Below are 19,663 nucleotides of genomic sequence, written 5' to 3' on the forward strand. Positions count from 1 at the left end.
ACATTTTTCAGATATTTTGATACATGAGCATGTATTTGACTTGTCTCTTTTATAAATGTATATGTTCCTTAATAACAGAAGGAACTGAATGTGCTACTTCTTTTGGAGGACATGATTTTACTTCCTAAGTGGAATATGTATGAAGCATCGTTAAATGGTGCTGAGGATCATGAGCCCACATTTTGGCCTACCCCTGAGGGAAGGAGGGGATGATTGCTGGTTGGTTTTCTGTTTTCTGTTAGACCAGAAGGTGCTTCTCCATGTGTGAACATCATTGCCTAAGTTGAAATTGCCCGTGATTGTCAGTTTGTCAGATATGGATAATGCTGTGCAGAGTAGGTTCAGGTCCCAGTCAGACCCTCTGTCTGCCTTAGTACTCCTCACTGTAAGTAGACAGGCCCTGCTGGCGGTGACATAGTGCTTCACTGAAGGGAGATGTGTGAGGTCATTTGAGGGTCAGTAGTGTTCCTTTTTCAGCAAGTGGGAGGTAAATGATAGATGGTGGGTTGACACCTGACATGGGGTTGAATCCACATCTAGTCAGGCCATTGTCAGGATTCACTCTTCTCATCAGACAGTCAACTGAGCGAGAGATGAGGATGCTCCTCCTCTGTTGACTAGGTGGCTGGGCTAGGCCTGAAAGTTATAATAGTAAACAAGACACAGGCCCTGCTTTTTTTTTTTTTTTTAATTAACATATAATGTATTATTAGCCCCAGGGGTACAGGTCTGTGAATCATCAGGCTTACACAATTCATAGCACTCACCATAGCACACACCCTCCCCAATGTCCATAACGCAACCACCCTATCCCTACCCTCTACCCCCCAGCAACCTTCAGTTTGTTTCCTGAGATTAAGAGTCTCTTACGGTTTTTCTCCCTCCCCGGTCCCATCTTGTTTCATTTTATTGCCTCCCTACCCCCATCGACCCCTGACCCTGCATCTCAAATTCCGCATATCAGAGAGATCATATGATAATTGTCTTTCTCTGATTGACTTATTTCACTTAGCATAACACCATCCAGTTCCATCCATGTTGTTGCAAATGGCAACATTTCATGGGGTTTTTGATGGCTGCATAGCATTCCATAGTGTGTGTGTGTGTGTGTGTGTGTGTGTGTGTGTGTGTACACACACACACATACATACATACATATATATATACCACATCTTTATCCATTCATCTGTTGATGGACATCTAGGTTCTTTCCATAGTTTGGCTATTGTGCCATTGCTGCTATAAACATTTGGGTACACGTCACAGGCCCTGCTCTTAGATAGCTCTCTATCTAGTGAGATAATAAAATGACAACTTACATTATCAATCCGTCTACAGTATGTTGGGCACTGTGCTAAGCACATTACGTAAATTAACTCATTTAGTGTTGTTCACCATTATTGACAGGAAAAGACTCTTCCATAAATTATTTCCCTTCTGTTTGTCTTTTAATTCCTATTATAATAACTAGTAAGACATGGGAACATGGGGTTACTTCTTCCGAGTTGGCAATGTTAAGAACACATTCATTTCCCAAAGAATTTGAGGCAGTTCACAAAGAGTACAATAAATAATTCAGCAAATCTGAATGAAAGGAGAAAATGTGGTAAGGCTAGTACAGAGGTATGGCCCATATGTTTTTACTTTCTAGTTGTCGAGAGAGACACATGAAATAGACATTTGCGAGCTGAAAGGGGCACATCAGATAAAAACAAATCAAGATTTCAGGGAACTAAAATCCAAGAAAAATTATATCTCCTGTCATAATCCTTGGGATATAGCATATCCTATACACAAATTCCTGAACCACATTTCCACTATAGCAAGTGTCACAGGACAGGAAATCATCACATCCCTTAGAGTTGATCAGTGGCCTAACACCAAAGCCGAATTTACTAAAAGTGAAATGATCCAGGGTGCTTGGGTGGTTCAGTGAGTTAAGCGTCCAATTCTTGATTTTGGCTCAGGTCGTGATCTCAGGGTTGTGAGGTGGAGCCTGGCAGTGGGCTCCACACTTAGCACAGAGTCAACCTGAGAGCCCGTCCCTCCGTTCCTCCCCCGCTTGTGTGCACATACGTGCTCCCTCTCTCAAATAAATAAATCTTTAACCAAAGCTCTATTTCAGAACTACTCAAAGGATTGAAAAGACTGTAAGTCCTCTGAGCAATTTTCTGTGACTATGACTCTCACAGTTGGGCTTTTGCTTGTCCAGGCTTACAGAACTGTGAAGTTGTAAAACTATTATTTGAACACAGGTTAGGCTAGGTCTGTGTTCTTAATGCCAAACTGTGATCACCCACCCACTCCCCCTGAAGGCTCGCTGCACATTTCAGCCTTGACAGGAATATGTTCTCTTCCTTTCCATGACAACAAAATGTAGCCATAGCTTGAGATATCTAGAGTTAACACCCCAAGACTCCTTGAATGGGTTTCAGGATATTACTTGCAGCTCCTCTTGAGATTTCCCTGAAGAATTCTAGTTTATCAAATCACCCTTCCTCAGCTGATTAATCTTTCACTTAGAGGAAAAATGAATGAACAAAATAGGTGTTGGTGTGAAGACCCACATCTGGGTGTGGCCAAGTAAGTATCCATTCTCAGTCACCCCGGTGACAGGGTTGCAAGGATGCCTTGGCCCTTGGCTCAGATTCTGTACAGGGCACAGGGGCAGAGTCCTGGGTAGCTTGGGAGAGCGGAGGAAGGAAAGCAGAGGCTGGGAAGACAGGCCTTGTTCTGAGTGTGAATGGACCACGAGACCCTGGAGGGCAGGAAGCAGCACAGGCCAAGACACTCACGGAAAAGCTCTTATCGAAACAGAGGTGGCCAGGGCGCTGGATCACCTCCACCATTGTCCAAGGAGCTGACCCAGAGCCTTCAATCCCCGAAAAGCCTTCTCCACTCCCCGCTCTCCATTCAGACAAGAAGTAGTTTTCATTATGGGCTCTAAGGCGTCACAAGGTCTCTCCGTGCACAAGAGAGTCACTCATCCAGGATCCCCTCCTTGTGACCCTGTGACCAACCCGAAGGCCCAGGCCTTTTCCTGAGGCAGAAGGAGCAGGAACCATTCTGTCTAAACACTCCTTCCAACTCCACACCTTTTTCTGCCAGCGTCCCCTCCCCTATATGGTTTTATTTGTTTTGAGAGAACGTGAGAGGAGGGGAACAGAGAGTGTTTGCAGATTCTATTAATCTGATGGCTCAGGCCCACTGTCACTACTGTTTTGACACAACACCCGTGGTAGCAGGGGAAAGTTTCCATCAGGCCCTTCTACACGATGGCGCACCATCATGGGGAACCAGCCCCGCCGTGCCCTCTGGCAGGCTGCCAGGTGGCCCCTTTTTTTTTTTTTTTTTTTTCCTTTCTAGTTTTTTAAAAGACATTTTACAGCCTTGATTTGCTTTTTATTATGGCTCTCCCTCTTTGTTTTCTAACTTGAAATGATTCAATATTCTGTACAAACAGATTCTAATCAGAGTTAGCACGTGCTGTCAAATCCCATTAAACAGATAAGCAGAGTCCCCACCAGAAGTGCTCAGATTTCATCATCCAAAATAGAAAAAAAAGGAGGGGGAGGTTAGTCTCTGTCGTGAGACTTTGTAGAGATTTCGAGAGCCTCTTTTCCAGGTAAATGTGCTTTCATTGTAAATCGATATAGACCTTCATTCCCAGGCATGGCTCAGTCTCAAGTAGGTGGCTCTTGGGTATTGGGTGCTTGGCTCACTGCGGCCCACCACCAGCGACCCCCACCCCAGAGGTCCTCTTTGAAGTCTGCTGCCTGCTATCAGTGTATTGGGGTTCATAATAAAACAGGCGAGCTTCATCCCAGAACACATCCAGGGCTCGTGCAGATGCAAGGAAGTTACAGGGAAAGACAAAGATTGTGATAGAAGTTGGATTTGTTATTTCATTGCAAGATTTTTTAAAATGATAAAATTCCAAGGGTTCCTATAGTGTTAGCATCAAGACATCCTGATGATCCAAACAAACCAGAATTTATGTCAAAAATGTATTATAAAATATGCCCCTCCTTTTTCCCCTCCACCAAAGGACTAGGCGCCGCTTCTCCTCTTGAAAGCTAATTTTTCACTTTCTCTTGGTGTCTGATTTTGTACCAGTTTGATTCAGAAGACTCCCAGAGATTTCCTCTAACCTGTGACTCTGAACCAGACTCACTCTGTGAAGCATGACGATAAAGGTTTGGGACAGTTCCTTGGGAACAGAATTCATCCTGTGTGATGGGTTGAGTTCTGGTGTGGTAGAAAGAGTGGAGTGTATCTGGGTTCTGATCCCAGGTCTCCTGCTTTCTCTGTGAGTTTGAGCAAGGTATTTGTTTTTTTCTGAGTCTTGGTTTCCTTTACTGTAAAATAATTTTTGAAATGGGCATTATAATGCCTGCTTCACTGAAAGGGGACAGTGAGAATTAGTTGGACTGTGAGAATTAAATGTGTATGGCCCCTCCCCTCCCCACTCCAGCCCAGACCTGGCACATTACTAGTAGCTCAGAAACAGCCAGTTTCCTTTAAGCCAACCAAGAGTCAGGCTTTAGCAGAACAGAAATATTGAAAGAAAGATCAGTTTAATATAATTTATTTATTACAGGATGAAAGGCGAGCCAGAAAAAAGAAAAAAAAAAACTCTTTATCCTGAGATTCAGCCTATGGAGTAGACCATCTAGTATTTTCTAGAAATCATTTAAAAAAATGAGAAGTCTTACTGGATATCTCGAGGAAATGTGGGTATCCTAACAGGCACTAAACAGATGGTCAGTTTCCAGAAAGGCTCAGTGAAGTGTTGAACCTTTCTAGAATGCAGCTTCAAAGAATACACAGACTAACCATCAACGGCTGAAGCTCACCCAGCTGGAAGCTTCCTTCTGATTCCACCAGAAGCAACCACCCACCCTCTAAAGAAAAGAAAGTGTGAGCTCTGCATTTGAGGTAGGGGGAGGGGAGAGGAAGGCAGGAGGACTGAACATAGTCTGAAAATCAGAATTGTTCAAAGCCAGCACTAAGTAAAAGCACAGGGAACACAAAAGATTACCTTTGGGTGCACTGTGCTCCTCATTTCCTGTAAAAGGGAGCCAAAGGATTTATGAAGGTGAGTGGGAACCAGGTTCAGAGATTAGGATGCAAAAGGAAGCTCTAATTTAAATGGTAATTGTGCAGCATGCACTTTGAGTGCTTAATACATTTTGGTGTGTGAGGAGAGTTGCTTGCCATATTTTGGAAGGAAGTTTTATTACAGAAAGGGCTAAAAACAAAACAAAACAAAACAAAGGCATTAACTCCCCAGTGCAATAATAGAATTGGTGTAGTGACTGTTTGAGAAACCTTTTTCTCCTATATGCAAAGAAGCACTGAATAGTAATAATCTCTCGTATGTGATGATAGTACATGGATATTATGTTGCATGTAGGGTAAGGGTTAATGCACAGATTCTGGAATGAGCCAGAACTGGTGACAAATTCTGCCTCTGCCATTTACTAGCTGTTTAACCTTGGGTAATTTACTCAACCTCTCTAATCTTTAATTTCCCTGTTCCTTAAAGGGAGGGGGGGTAATAGTACCTACTTTTTAGATGGTTATGTGGATTAGTGAGATAGAGAATTTAAATCACTTATTCTGGTGCTTAGCATGTAGGAAATACCATTATAGGAGAGTATAATATTGCATGGTGTAGATTACAATTATTCTAGCCCATGGCTGGTTAGCTTGTCTGTGAGGACCCCAGTCAAGATGGTAGCTTTGACCTCAGTGTTGGCTCTGCCTCTGTCTGTGGCCCCAGGCTGCCATTATCTGTCTTTCCTCACAGAGGAGACAAATATTTATGATTGTGAAGGGAATAGGGCAAATCCATCATGACTACAGGAAAAATCAACCCAAAGCGTTGTCCGTCTATGGAGGGTGGCATTTTCCCATTACGTGTGGAAAGCAGCAGCCTGGCTGCTTAGACCAGAGTCCCACAGACAGCTCCCTACCTGGGGTTTAACTGACACATCACATGTAGGGTCTCAGTGTTGGATATACAATTGGCTGTTTTGTTTTAACGTGTTTATTATCAATTCTAGTCCAAAACTAATTTGTTTCAACTCCAGGGCAATTGACAAGATGACATGGAGTACACCCTAACCCCGGAAATTTTTTGCATCTCAATGGTTATAAATACCGCCTTGCTATTGTATTTGTCGCGCTGTATGCAAATAGAGGTAGGAGTCTGAAAGCTCATTAGGCAAGGGACAGAGGCTTGGAGCATGGAGAGGACCGAGTGGAGCTAAAGCTGATAACGGTGGCCTTGTCCAGAATAGTGCCTGGGAGCTTTCTTATCTCCCTTTGGCAGGAGGTGCTGTGGGCTTCCTGTGCGAAATCAGGAGTGAACGCTGCTTTCCTCTTGTTGTTCGGCTTCCTCCCCCCTCAAGACGGTTCCCAGCACAGTGATTATCTTTGCATCTTCAAACATGGCACAATCTACTTCCTTAAGAGCTTGATGTATTCTTAAGGCTTAGGCAAATTCCCCTCCCCCTAAATCTCTTTTCAAGTGCTGTTATATAGTCATGCTCCTAAATGACATTCTATTTTTATGGTTCCAATTACAAAGAGGGAAAAGAAAAAAAAACACAAAAAACAAAAAACAGTCCCCAAATTAGAAAATGGCCACAGACTGTCCTTTGCACTGGGAGGACCTTGCCTTAAGGCTACCGTATAGCTTCCATACTAGGGCTTTTGCCACGAGCGGCCGCCCCTCGGGGCGGGGGGATGGGGATCAGAGGCAGACAGCCCCTCATGAACTTGGGCAGCGGACTGCACTTCCCTCAGAAAATGCCTAGACTCATTGTACTCCAACATATTTCTTTGCCTTTCCTGCAGACCAAGCATATGCAATTAAGATCTCTGAGGCATCCGTTTATCTTTTTCACTTCTGTGGCGGGGGGGAAGAACACAATTAAAAGCATCTTTTCCAGATACGAGAGAACCTCGGCTGTTTGACAGCACAAGGCCAAGTACACACACATGTGTCCCATACAGGTGTGCACATGAGTAATAAACCCCATCTACATGTAAGGCATATGTGAGCTGATATATTCATATGTGTCCTGAGCGTGTGTGAAGGATGGGAGGTCAAACGGAGGTTCAAGGCATGGATGGAACAGTCCAGAGAGCAGACAACGAAAAACAGCAGAATGACTTAGGATTGCAATAACATTACAATGTTTCAAGTGAAGGAGACAATATAATTTCTCTCGGGTTCATTTTCCTCTACTAATCAATAACAGTTTAGACGTTCACTTATTTTACCTGATGACTGGAAAGAATATCTATAGAAATTGCATAAATTCCTTAAGGAATAGCCAGTCCTTATTATTTTTTCTTAGTTTAAATTTTATAATCTAACTGTAAAAGGGAGACATTTTGCCAACATTTGGGGAAATCTGATATATGGAGCGGGTACAATGAGGTGTCATAATGGCATTGTTGTCATCTTGGAAAATGTGCATTCTTTTAGAGATATGTGCTGACGTATGTAAGGGTGACATGACATCTGAGATTTGCTTCCTCGACTTACTTTATTTATTCTATTGCTATCATCTTATGCAAATCATGATAGCCATTGGCTGCCTAGGATCAACTGCTTGCTCTCTCTGGAAATTGGGCTGTGAAATCCCTCTTGGTTTGAAAATTCCCATAATCTTACCATGACAAATACTCATGAGAGCCCAGAAGGCTCTCTGCTCACCACAAATTCTACGGAGGAAATGGACTATGAATGGCCCTGAGTGTCAGACAAGCACGCCTGGGCTTTAAAAAAGTTCAGTACAGTTGCTGGAGCTTTGGGAGCAAAAAGGATTCCACTAAAAACCAGAACATTCAGAGTTTGGTCTGGGAGCAACTTTGTAGGTGTTGAGATTAATAACTATTTCCACCAAAATTTGAGTCATAAACCATACGAAAACAGAAGCTTGCTGAAAAGAATGGGTATTTGAGAGAACATGCCAACTTCTCTCTTTAAAATGTATTCTACCAGCTGGTTTTATATAATAAGAGATCTAATGGACTTTTAGAAACAGAAAAGATCATTTTACAGTTAAACACTTAAGGTCTGAGCAGTTAAAGGGCTTCTCATGATATCCCAAAACTTGGAAAGAAACAGACAGAATGTAGTAACTGCTTCATGCTCTGTGTTTCCATATACACTTGATTAGCCCTGGAAAAAATTAGCTGTATAATGGAATATTCTGATTAAAAGCCAACTTTTTATAGATGTGAAATGCTACTATTTCCTCGAGATTTCCATTCATTAACATAACATCCCCCACCTCGTGTTTGCCTGTTTCCTCCACTAGGAACTAATTAAAATCTAGATATTAAATTTCCTAATTTTTACTTAGTATTTAACCTTTAGAACAGGAAGGATATATGGAGATACACTGGTGTGGGCTGCTTTCAGAGCAAGCAAAATATATTTTCTATTTCTAAGTTGTGGAGATGACTCTGCAGGGAAAAACCTAAGGAATACAGGAAAGCATGTCTTGCTATCTTTGTTATCTCAGGACTTACCAGTGACTTATTTCACCTGTCACCGTGGACCATCATGATAAATTATTTTATCATAATAAATTATTTTTAAGCAACATCATGATAAATTATTTTTTTAAAAAGGTATGACTTTTGCTCCAATAATGATAACATCATGATAAATAATAACATCATGATAATTTTTTTTTTAAAGGTATGACTTTTGCTCCAATAATGAAGAGTCTCTAATCCTGGATCCTGACAGCAACCTAGGAAACAGGATCGAGAGCATCACTCAGCGGACGGCAGTAATAGAAGGAAAGAATAAGGTATTGTCTGCAAAAATAAAGTCCGGCATATTTATTCTATTTTTTCAAGATTTTATTTATTTGTGAGCGAGAGCATGAATAGGGGGAGAGGAAGGGAGAGAGAGAAGCAGACTCGATCCGAGAACCCCAAGATCATGACCTGAGCTTAGCCGACTAAGAGAGATGCTTCGCCGACGGAGCCACCCAGGTCCCCCTGGGATATTTATTTTAAAAACACACACTTTGCTTCCAGTTCTGGGTTCACTAGAACCAGAAGTAATTGAAATGCTCAAACAAAAATTAGGGAGAAAAGACGAGATCTGAGAGGTTGTCTTTGTGGTCTTTTCCAATGGCCCACCAGTTCCCAAGGCTTGAGTACTAGGTCCTAATGGATTCAGCCCTGGCTGAATATCAGGATACTCCACCAATTATTATGATGCTTGAATCTCTGGAGTAGAGCTTGGGGTTCATGAAAGTTCCTGGGGAGGGAACTTTCTAGCATGAACCCAGGACTGAGAATCTCTGATATACTTAAAGTAGGGTGTCGATAAGCAAAAGCTAGTATAAGACTTAGGGTTAAACTGGAATGTTTTCCATCTCACAAAATAGCTTGTTTTCCCTCTGTCTTTGCAAGGGCAAAGCCTAAGTCAAGTAGGCAAAACCCATACAGTGTATCAGGTTTCTGTGACCTAAGGAATACAAATCAAAAGCACAATGAGATCTTGCCTGACACCTGTTGGAATGGCCATTGTCAAAAAGACAAGAAGTCATAAGTACGGGCGAGGGTGTGGAGGGAAACTTTGTGCACTGTTGGTGGGTTGTAAATTTATACAACTGTTATGAAAAACATGGAGGTTTTGAGAGGTTCCTCAAAAAACTAAAAGTAGAACTACCCTAGAACCCAGCAATTCTCCTTCTGAGTATATATCCAAAGAAAAGAAAAATACGAACTCAAAATTATCTGCACCTTTATGTTCATAGCAGCACTATTTATAATTGCCAAGTTATGGAAGCAACTTAAGTGCCCATTGAATGAATGAATGAATGGAGAATGTATGGTATATAGACACACAATGTAATATGACTCAGTCACAAGAAAGAATGAAATCTTGCCATTTGTGACATGGATGGACTTTAAGGGCATTATGTTAAGTGAAAGAAAGACAAATACCATACGATCTCACTTATATGTGGTATCTAAAAGAAACAAACCCCCAAGCTTATAGGTTACAGAGCACAGATTTGTGGTTGCCAGAGGCAGGGGGTGTAAGGGTTGTGAAAAATAAGTGAAGGGGGTCGGAAAGTACAAAGTTTCAGTTATAAAATAACTAAGTCCTGGGGATTATTGTACAACATGATGAATATAGTTAATATTACTGAATGACATATATGAAAGTTTGCTAAGAAAATAGATCTTAATAGTTCTCATCATAGGAAAAAAATTTGCTTTACTATGTGTGATGACAGATGTTAAATGCACTTATTGTGGTAACTGTATTGTAATATGTACAAATACTGAATCATTTATGCTGTCTCTACATTTGAAACTAACACAATGTTATATGTCAATTACACCTCAATTCAAAAAGAAGAGACTTCTAATCAGAGGGAAAAAAAGGTTCTCTGACCTAATGGGGTCAAGCAAGCCTCTTTGCTAGTATTCCTTTCAGTGTTAAATAATTTTTATTGAGATATGATTGACATACAAAGAGCTGTACAAATTTAATGTGTACAGTTTAATAATGACTTTGGAAATAAATATACACTCATGAAACCATTGACACAGTCAATGCTACAGACTTATCTATCACCTCCAAAAATGTCCTCCCACTGAATGTAGGAATGTGAATGAATCCATGATAACACATAGCAAAGGTATATAATACAGCATTCTTCACTACAAGTACTATGCTGAACAGTGGATCTCTAGGACTTATTCATCTGAATCTTTGTACCCTTTGACCAATTTTGGAAGATTCAACTTAGCTTCTAGAAAAAGGTGCCAAGAACTGCGAAGCTCTGAGATTATACCCTGCTTTCAGGCTAACAGCTAGCCCTGTCCCAATTGTAAGCTTGGTAGTTGAAGACCTGCTACTTACTGGTCAGATACAAGGACTTTATTACTCATAGCAAATCTCTCAGACTTCATGTTAGCCCTGGGCCCCTTGCCTCCGAGTGTCTGGGTAGAAACTGTGCAGGTATTGTATTTGCACAGCAGCTGGGGGACCCTGAACTTTGGGAACCCACTTTTTTTTTACAATGGGTGGCCTTTGGCGCCCCTCTTGCCTGCCATGCGTTCTCTGTTTCCCTGACCTCCACTGAGCCTTAGCTAATAGCTGATGCCTTGTGAACTGGACATATCTCGTGGACCTCAGACTTTTCTTTGGTTGAATTTGGGGGAAATACACTTTAAAATCTCCTATTATCAGGCACAGGGGTAGTGCTGCTTTAAAAAGTAAAAGCCTTTCAACCCCTTGCCAAAATGTCTGTTTATATGTGCATATGTTGACTCTGAGTGGCTCGGCTTGTTAGTATGGGTGCTATCTACTGGAGTGTGGTTATACTCATATTATCTGTGTATTCAGCTGTATTTTTTGCATTTGGAGACAACAAAGTGGATGGCATCATTCCCCCCACCCCCCATGTCGGATTGAACAATAATGACAGATAACATCTGAATTCCTCGTTCTGTAAAACTTTTTGACATATGCTCATATCAACATCATTCTGGCCAGCCAGAGTGGCTATCTACTTTTTAAAGATAAGAAAATCAGGGGTGATGAGAGGAATTCAAAGCCTCACAGCCTAAATGTGGCAGACGAAAAACTCAAAGCAAAGTCTTCCTAGTCTCAAAGCCACGGCTCTACCAACTAGGAGCAGAGATTAAAGTGGTAATGATTTGCCTGAAAATATAAACAATCGCTTGTCATGGATTTATGAAAAGGTTTTCTGACTACCGCAGTATTTTACAGCTCTTGTTCTCTAATACAAATGAACAGTAGTTTGCATGTTGGGTAACCACTGGCGAGAGCAGTTCAACGAAATCCTTAGGATAGAGAAAATTCTATGAACCTGAGAGTTTAATTTGAGTGACAGTACATGTTTTTCCAAGAAAGGAAATGCCTCGCAGTAGAAGGCAAGTTAGTTGTCACAGAACACTAGAAAACGTCAAGATGCCACTAAATGTCTCAGTTTGTTTTACCTTCTCCTGACCACATCAGGGAGATGTACTGTTTTTTGTTTGTTTGTTTGTTTGTTTAAAGATTTTATTTACTTATTTGACAGAGAGAGAGATCACAAGAAGGCAGAGAGGCAGGCAGAGAGAGAGGAGGAAGCAGGCTCCCTGCTGAGCAGAGAGTCTGATGCGGGGCTCGATCCCAGGACCCTGAGATCATGACCTGAGCTGAAGGCAGCGGCTTAACCCACTGAGCCACCCAGGTGCCCCCAGGGAGATGTACTGTTAATTGCTGTATATTAAAAAAGAATTTATGAACCTAATTCCAATGGTAAGTTTAGATTCCATTCTGGCTTCCTAGCCCCAGAAATTACAATAGAAAAGAAAGTGGAAAATGAAAAAGGCAGGGGAGTTTTCGGATTAGCCTGAAACAGAAAGTAGCAACCTGACTCCGTACAGAATTACCTGGAAAGCACAGAGGGAGTGAAGTCACACAGCCCGAGTGAGATAAGGAACTTCCTTGATTTTTTTTTCACACGGCTTGAAACAAGTTTATTGTCTTGTAATTTTGTAGTTATGCAAAGGTTTTAAACAGAGACCTCTAGACGTAGCGGGCACGTATGTCGGCCTGCAGCCAGGAGCCCTGGGGTCCAGCTCTGCCATTTCTGTCTTGTGAAACCACCTGCAGATGAGTCCCTCTCTCTGAACCTGTCCTTCCTCCAAATGATGGCGCTCATAATCCTTGACCTCCCTCATTTGCCCATTCTTGTAAGCATGATTGTCATCTACGCCCTAATGCAGTTCCCAGACTGATTATGATCAAATGCAATGAAGACTATTTGTTTGGGGTGCCTGGGTGGCTCAGTGGTTTAAGGCCTCACATCAGGCTCTTTGCTCAGCGGGAGCCTGCTTCCTCCTCTCTCTGCCTATTTATGATCTCTCTGTCAAATTAATTAATTAATTAAATCTTAAAAAAAAAAAAAAAGGACTTTGTTTGATAACTCTCTGCATTGAAAAGCTTTTAATACTGTTTCTCAACAAAGTTGATCTCTGTATATATCATGTATATGTGACATAGCCTCTTCGAAGCTAGAGCGGTAATAGATTCCCCTTATTCATTTCAAAGCCTAAATTTAGAAGCATTTACTACTTCTACAATTTGGACATCTATTAATTTATCTGTGTACATAGGGAAAAATCTATGAAGATGACAGATGGGAGTTTGGCTGTTGCAGAATTATTAACAGTGGTCATGCCTTTACAGTTACAATTTTTTTAAAAGAGTTTATTTATTTATTTGACAAGAGTGAGAGATCACAAGTAGGCAGAGAGGCAGACGGAGAGAGCCAGTGGGAAGCAGGCTTCCCACCGAGCAGAGAGCCTGATGCAGGGCTCGATCCCAGGACCCTGAGATCATGACCTGAGCAGAAGGCAGAGGCTTAACCCACTGAGCCACCCAGGTGCTCCATGCTTTTACAATTAAACTGCTTTTCTTTTCTGTCTAACTTTAGGAAGTATATTAAAGTCCCAGCTTAGACCCTAATGACTGTTTTAGCTACAGTCACATTGTTAGTCTGCACAGTGACGCCCCCACAGATCAGGGGAATAGAGATCCCACTGGAGCCCCCCATTAGATTCTAGGAATTTCCTTTTTTTTTTTTTTTTTTTTTTTTGGTTTTGTTGTTTTTGGTTTAACTCATAGAAGGGAGCAGAGGACAATAAAATTTAGTTTCCTCATTGGCAAGTTTTGGCCTCGATTTGTAAAAAATGAGTCATCAATTGGAGTTGCTAATAGCAAATGTGGAGTTTTAGTATTCTTTAATGGCGTTGCCAGACTATTGGGTTTGTAGCTATGGAGTAGGAAGTAGAAGGAACCCTGGGTTAGAAAAAACACTCAGGAAATACATATTACAGCATTCATTCTGTGAGGCGGGAGAATTGTGACAATTTTAATGCTTTAGCAGCGTTTCCATTGAAATCATTCTGATGTTCCCTTGAGGAGTGTTAACATACAAGACCAATCCATGACAGAGGCCTTAAATCTAATGACAGAATTACATCTTGTGTCTCATTTCCCGCACTCCTCAATTTTTTCAAATTCTCACGTTCTATTTTCCCATCACTTGGTTCAAAAATGTGCCACCCGAGGTTAATTTTAGTTTCTTCCATGACCTTTATAGATCTACTTTTATGTCTCCCTGACACACTTGAAAGGAAATGATATTAGAAACATCCCAAGATTAAAATCACGGGTCCATATTTAGACCTTTTAAGACTCGTTCTGGAAATTAGGCTGAATTACACATCATCCCCTCCATTCTGATCCGCGAGGTTGAAACCACATTGTGGTAGGAAGTTACTAATGCTTAGGGAAAGGGAAGGAAGGAAGGGGTATGAATAACTTCCCAACTTACAGTACCTGACAACAGATTTCATCAGCATCCCTGGATCATACTAAAGAACCCGGAGAATGACATTCAGGGTCTATTTCTTTTTTTTTTTTTTTTTTTTAAGATTTTATTTATTTATTTGTCAGAGAGAGAGAGAGAGAGAGAGCGAGCGCACAGGCAGAGTGGCAGGCAGAGTCAGAGGGAGAGACAGGCTCCCTGCAGGGCAAGGAGCCCGATGTGGGACTCAATCCCAGGACGCTGGGATCATGACCTGAGCCGAAGGCAGCTGCTTAACCAACTGAGCCACCCAGGCGTCCCTCAGGGTCTATTTCTAATATCTAAATCCCTGGGGTCCTGGCAGGGCAAGTCCAGGCACCCCCGAAGTGTAGGTTCAGAGCTAAAAAACAACTAGGGCAAATGAAAACTTCTAGAACGAAGACAAGCAGCCTGTACCAAAAGAAATCTTGGAGAATTTCTTTTGGTACACCTTCTAAATGATTATAATTTCAAACACACGTAACGACTCAAATTCTTGGCACTTCCTCTTTTAAAGTATGAAGTTAATATTTGGTGTTCCATCTGTAGGCTGTTTTCATTTTTTCACCCTTTGAAACGACAGTATTTGGTTACGAGCTCTGAGGAATGGATTTGTCCATTTTACTCAGCAGACTTCAGTGTTCAGCCTTGCTGTCCTACGAGAAGTTTTCTCCTGTCCTGAAAAACCACATTCACCTACAACTCACACTTGAGCTCCTTTCTCTGACCCTATAGTGTTTATACTTCAACTATCAAATAGATGTCTTTTGTTTTTCATGAAAATATGTTTTAGTTTCTAAGTTTAAAACATATGCTCTGGAAAAAGAAGAGCTCTAGAAATATTTAGCGAAGATCATAGATATTAATTTCCTCTTTTAAATTTCCTTCTTTAATTATGACTTTTTCATTCGTCCATCATATTCTCAAAACTTATAACAATGTATCAGTTGAAAAATAGCTTATGGCTTATGTGAAGTAAATTAGAAAGAAACTAGTATTTCTGTACATACTAGCATTTTAGCTTATGTGACCCGTCTCTGCCAATTTCAGGATGATTCTTAAGAAAGAATTCAATGAGAAGAGTAGATGGAACTCTACCAATAGATGTGTGCTATCCAATCTGAAGAGTTTTAAAGCAAGAAGCAGTCTCATGTAGAGATCAAGGGTAATATAGGTACCTCACAGGGCTATAGGAAGGAAGTAAAGTCCCAGCTTAATGACGCTTTTGCCTACAGTCACATAATTAACCTGCCCAGCAACAGGTTAGATAACGCCTCACACGCTGTCTGGTGCATAGCATAGCAAGGGCTACCTAAAGGCACCCAGAAACAAAGAAATAATGTAAACTCTGATCACTGTCATTTTCTCGTACAATTTTAGTAGAAACTTGGGAGAGGTGAGTTTTGGAGAAGGCTTGCCTCTGGGTAAGCTCTTGGTTTGGGAAGGGGCCATTCAAGCAAAATAAGAGAGATTTAAATGTATTCGTCTCTCCATGGCTCACCTGTGACCTGGACCCCTTTCAGGTCTAGGTATGTCAATTTCATTCTCCGATTATACAAAAGTGCTGAACTCTCCCAGCTGTTGGAATCATCCCAGGTCTCCTGCAGAATTCTTAGTTGTGGCAGTTGTTCATTTCTGAATTGACTTTCCCTTTCCATGGAGCCCAGCGCTGGTGCTTACTTGCTTTGAGTCCAGTGAAATCAAAGCAGTTTTAACAGAAATGCAGATGCCAGACTCTTGGGTGGCTCAGAGGGTTTAGCGGCTGCCTTCATTCAGCACAGGTCATGATCTCAGGGTCCTGGGATCAAGTCCCACATCAGGCTCCCTAGGAGCCTGCTTCTCTCTCTTCCACTCTCCCTGTGTGTGCTCTCTCACTCTCTCCCTCTGTCAAATAAATAAATAAAATCTTTAAAAACAAAAAAGAAAGAAATGCAGATGCAACTTTCAGATTCAGGCAGTAGCTGTCCCTCATGTCAAAATCCTCCGGAGAAACAGAAATGCGTTTCTCCTTATTTACTGAGCAACAAAACGAAGAATGTAGATAAAACTCTGTTGAGACCCCTGAGGATAAACATGGGCGAGCTGATGTCATAAGAAAAGCAGTGCTTGAGCTGGGGGCCTTCATGGGTGTGCCTTGGGTCTGAGCTTGTTGCATACCACTTCCAAGCATGTGAACTCAAACTTGCAGAGACCAAATAAAGAAGTCAGAGTCTGACTTGATGGTCTGAATTGTCCCAGTGGTGACAAGCTAACACTTCCTTTCACATGGTTCCCTACAAGCTTCTCTTCTAACTACTACCACGGCTCTTAAGCGGTAGGTGCAATAATTGAAAGAAATTATTCTGGCTAGCATTTCCTTGTATTTCCCACCTCTCATAAAAATGATTAATTAACATAGGGAAAGAGAGCCCCGAGGTCTTCTATGATCTCCTCTATTGGTCATTTGCCTCCACGTGTGTTTTTCTCTGCAAAAGAGAGAATAATACGTATTTGATCTTTAAGCGGGAAAGTCTCTGTCAGCTTAAAATAGTCCTCCAAGGACTATTCAAGGTTAAGAATAGGGATTGTGTCACACTCATCATCTCTGTTTCCCCTACAACCTCTGCTCAGTGCCTTGATATATGCTCAATAAATGTCTGCTAAGTTGAATGAAACTTGTCACATACTGCAGACATTTCATTTCCGGTAATTTCAATAACTCAGGACAAATGAGAAGATGCAATTAAACAGATCCAAGAAACACAAGAGGAAATAATCATGTAATGTGCATGATACCGTAGTGAAAATTACAGAGAATTTGAAGAAATAAGCTTGTTGGCTGAAAAAGTGAGGATTATATTTTTCAGTGTTCTTGATCTGCAGATTAAAGATAAATCATTTACTGGCTGGGATATGAGAACATAAGTAAAGAGCTTAATTAGCCCATTACTTTACAACTCAGAAAAATGCTGGGACCCTTTGTAGAATCCAGGTTCATCCCCTTGGGAAACCGACTGTCACATTTCCACCTATATATTTTGTTAGCCTGTAAGGCACTTGATCGAATTCGGCTTCAGTTAGGACTCCCTGTTGGTCTAGAAGCATCAGCAAGCCTCTCTAAGTTCAAAGCCAATGACCAGTTACTTGTGTTCTAGGAGATGAGCGGCAATAGTTTATAAGTAATGGGGTACACTTTACAAAATAAGAGAAACATAACTCCCCTTTTCATTCGTTTCATAGAAAGGATGCATTGCACTTTTGCAAGGCTGGACTAAGTTTTAAAACTCACAGCAACCTGTTTCATTTTACTGATTTTTATCTTTACAAGAAGACAGCAGAGCGAGTCTTCACACCATACAGATTTGTATGAGATATCCCAGTTTAGAAAGTGTTTTCCAGCTCACAAATGTGACCACTAGTGTTTCTTCAAGGGCTCATGTGTCAAATAGCAGCACGAAAATCCTGTGTCTCTGTTTTCTACATTGGGAATTGGCAGACTGAGAGATGAAGTCATTCACAAACACACAGGACAGCCTTAGAGAGCTTTCCAGAGCTTCAGCACCTTAGGAACTGCCGTGCCCTATTCTTTGAGTACATAAAAGAAATGGTCCGGCCAACCTTTCTCTTCTGTCCTTACTCGCTTAACACACCCATTACAGAAGCAAACAGCAAAGAAACCTGTTACCCAGTGGCATCCCTGATCTCAGGTCATCCAAACAAAAGGGAAGGCCTCAGCCTCACCTGTTCCTCTCATTGACGTGGAACCGACCACCTCACAGAGCAGGACGTGCAGTCCCGCATCTCAGCTTCAGGTCTGTAATTGTTACGCCAGCAGCACGAGATAAATAAGCCTGAAACCCTCATACGCGTCGGATGTCATAGCCCCCGGTCTCCTGAGGACCTGCTTTCCTGTTATTTTTCCATTCTTGCTGGGGCTCGGCAAAGGGAGCGCCTTCTGGTAACCTCCATGCGTGCAGCACTCCCCTTGTTAAATGAATGGAACAGCTGAATCACTCCGACCTTTAGAAGACTCTTCGGGGTGTTCCAGGAGCTCTTCGCTCCAGCTAAAGTTTCCTTTTCTTTTACAGACGGCTAGCACCTTGGTTGTGGCTGACTCTAGAATTTCTGGAATCTACAGTTGCATGGCTTCCAATAAAGTAGGGGCTGTGGAAAGAAACATAAGCTTTTATGTCACAGGTAAGCCGCATACCCTGTACTCCCCAAGAGAGCCTGGTGACCTCGCTGTCCTTTCAGTTCTGTTTGTCCTGAGTGCGCTTAGGGCCGGAGGGATTTTTTTTTTTTTTTTTTTTTTAATCCCACAAAATTGTTAAACTTTGAGCACCTTCATCCTTGCTCTCCAGAATAGTATTCTACAGTATTACCGGATCTCCGAACGAGTTCTTTCTCTGAGGTCCCGTTGAGAGCTAGGTGTGTACGTCCCCCTCCCAGGCTGGATCGTGAATTTAGGCTCTTATCATGTTCATTTTTGAGCTCCTTTCAGTACCTGGCACAGGGTCTGGGACGTAGCAGTTGTTCGGTAACAATTAAGGACACCAAACCTGTGGTGATATGTTTTTGGTCTTGAAGCTGAGAAGCTAATTGTCTCACAACTTAAGTCATTTCTACTTTTGAGGAATGAGGCTCTCCTATAGAAATCTGAAGCGGAGTTTGTTGACAGTAATTAATGTGCTGGGTTTTTGGGTATCATTTACCCATTTTTTTTTTTTTAGCCTGAAATATGATGGTCTCTGCAAATCTTAAAACTTCCAAGGTACACAAATGGCACTCCCTAGGTCCCTCTGCGGGTACAGGAAGGAAGTAAGTAGCTCAAAGTATAAAAACAATTGCCTGGCTCCGCACTCCCCCAATTTTCTGAGGAAACCCGGGCAGTTTGCCAGCTTTCTGGAAACTTCGCACTGCATGGGGCAGGCTGCAGCAGTTGCCTAGAATTCTCCAGAAAGAAATAGGTAGGTCTGATTGTATGAGACATAGGGGTTGTCAGATCGCAGGGAGCCTTCCGGCAAGTTAGCCAATCCTCAGAGAAGCTGCGTCGTGGGAGATCTCCTGAAGTAGATTCTCATGGAATGTCAGAGCTGGAAGAGACTGGAGAGGCTATTCAACACGACAGCCCCCTCACTTTGCAAATGAGGAAAAGGGGTTTGGAGATGTGCAAAGGGACATGGCAGAGTCACCCGAGACCAAGTCAGCCCCTGTCCTCTTACATCCGAGGAGCGGAAGGGAGATCATCTCTGCATCCCTTCCAA

At 41.9% G+C, this 19,663-nt stretch overlaps 1 protein-coding gene across 2 annotated transcripts in view; it reads left to right on the top strand.

The window, feature by feature from the left end:
• FLT1 (fms related receptor tyrosine kinase 1) overlaps positions 1-19,663 on the top strand; it is a 177,076-nt gene that overhangs the window by 75,188 nt on the left and 82,225 nt on the right. For both annotated transcript variants that reach the window (XM_059144865.1, XM_059144866.1), the window contains exons 11-12: positions 8,726-8,840; positions 18,488-18,596. In XM_059144865.1, the coding sequence (XP_059000848.1) occupies positions 8,726-8,840; positions 18,488-18,596 (224 nt within the window). The remainder of the gene's footprint in view (positions 1-8,725; positions 8,841-18,487; positions 18,597-19,663) is intronic.

The sequence above is a fragment of the Mustela lutreola genome, chromosome 13 (assembly GCF_030435805.1).
Source record: "Mustela lutreola isolate mMusLut2 chromosome 13, mMusLut2.pri, whole genome shotgun sequence".
In the NCBI taxonomy this organism is placed as follows: Eukaryota; Metazoa; Chordata; class Mammalia; order Carnivora; family Mustelidae; genus Mustela; species Mustela lutreola.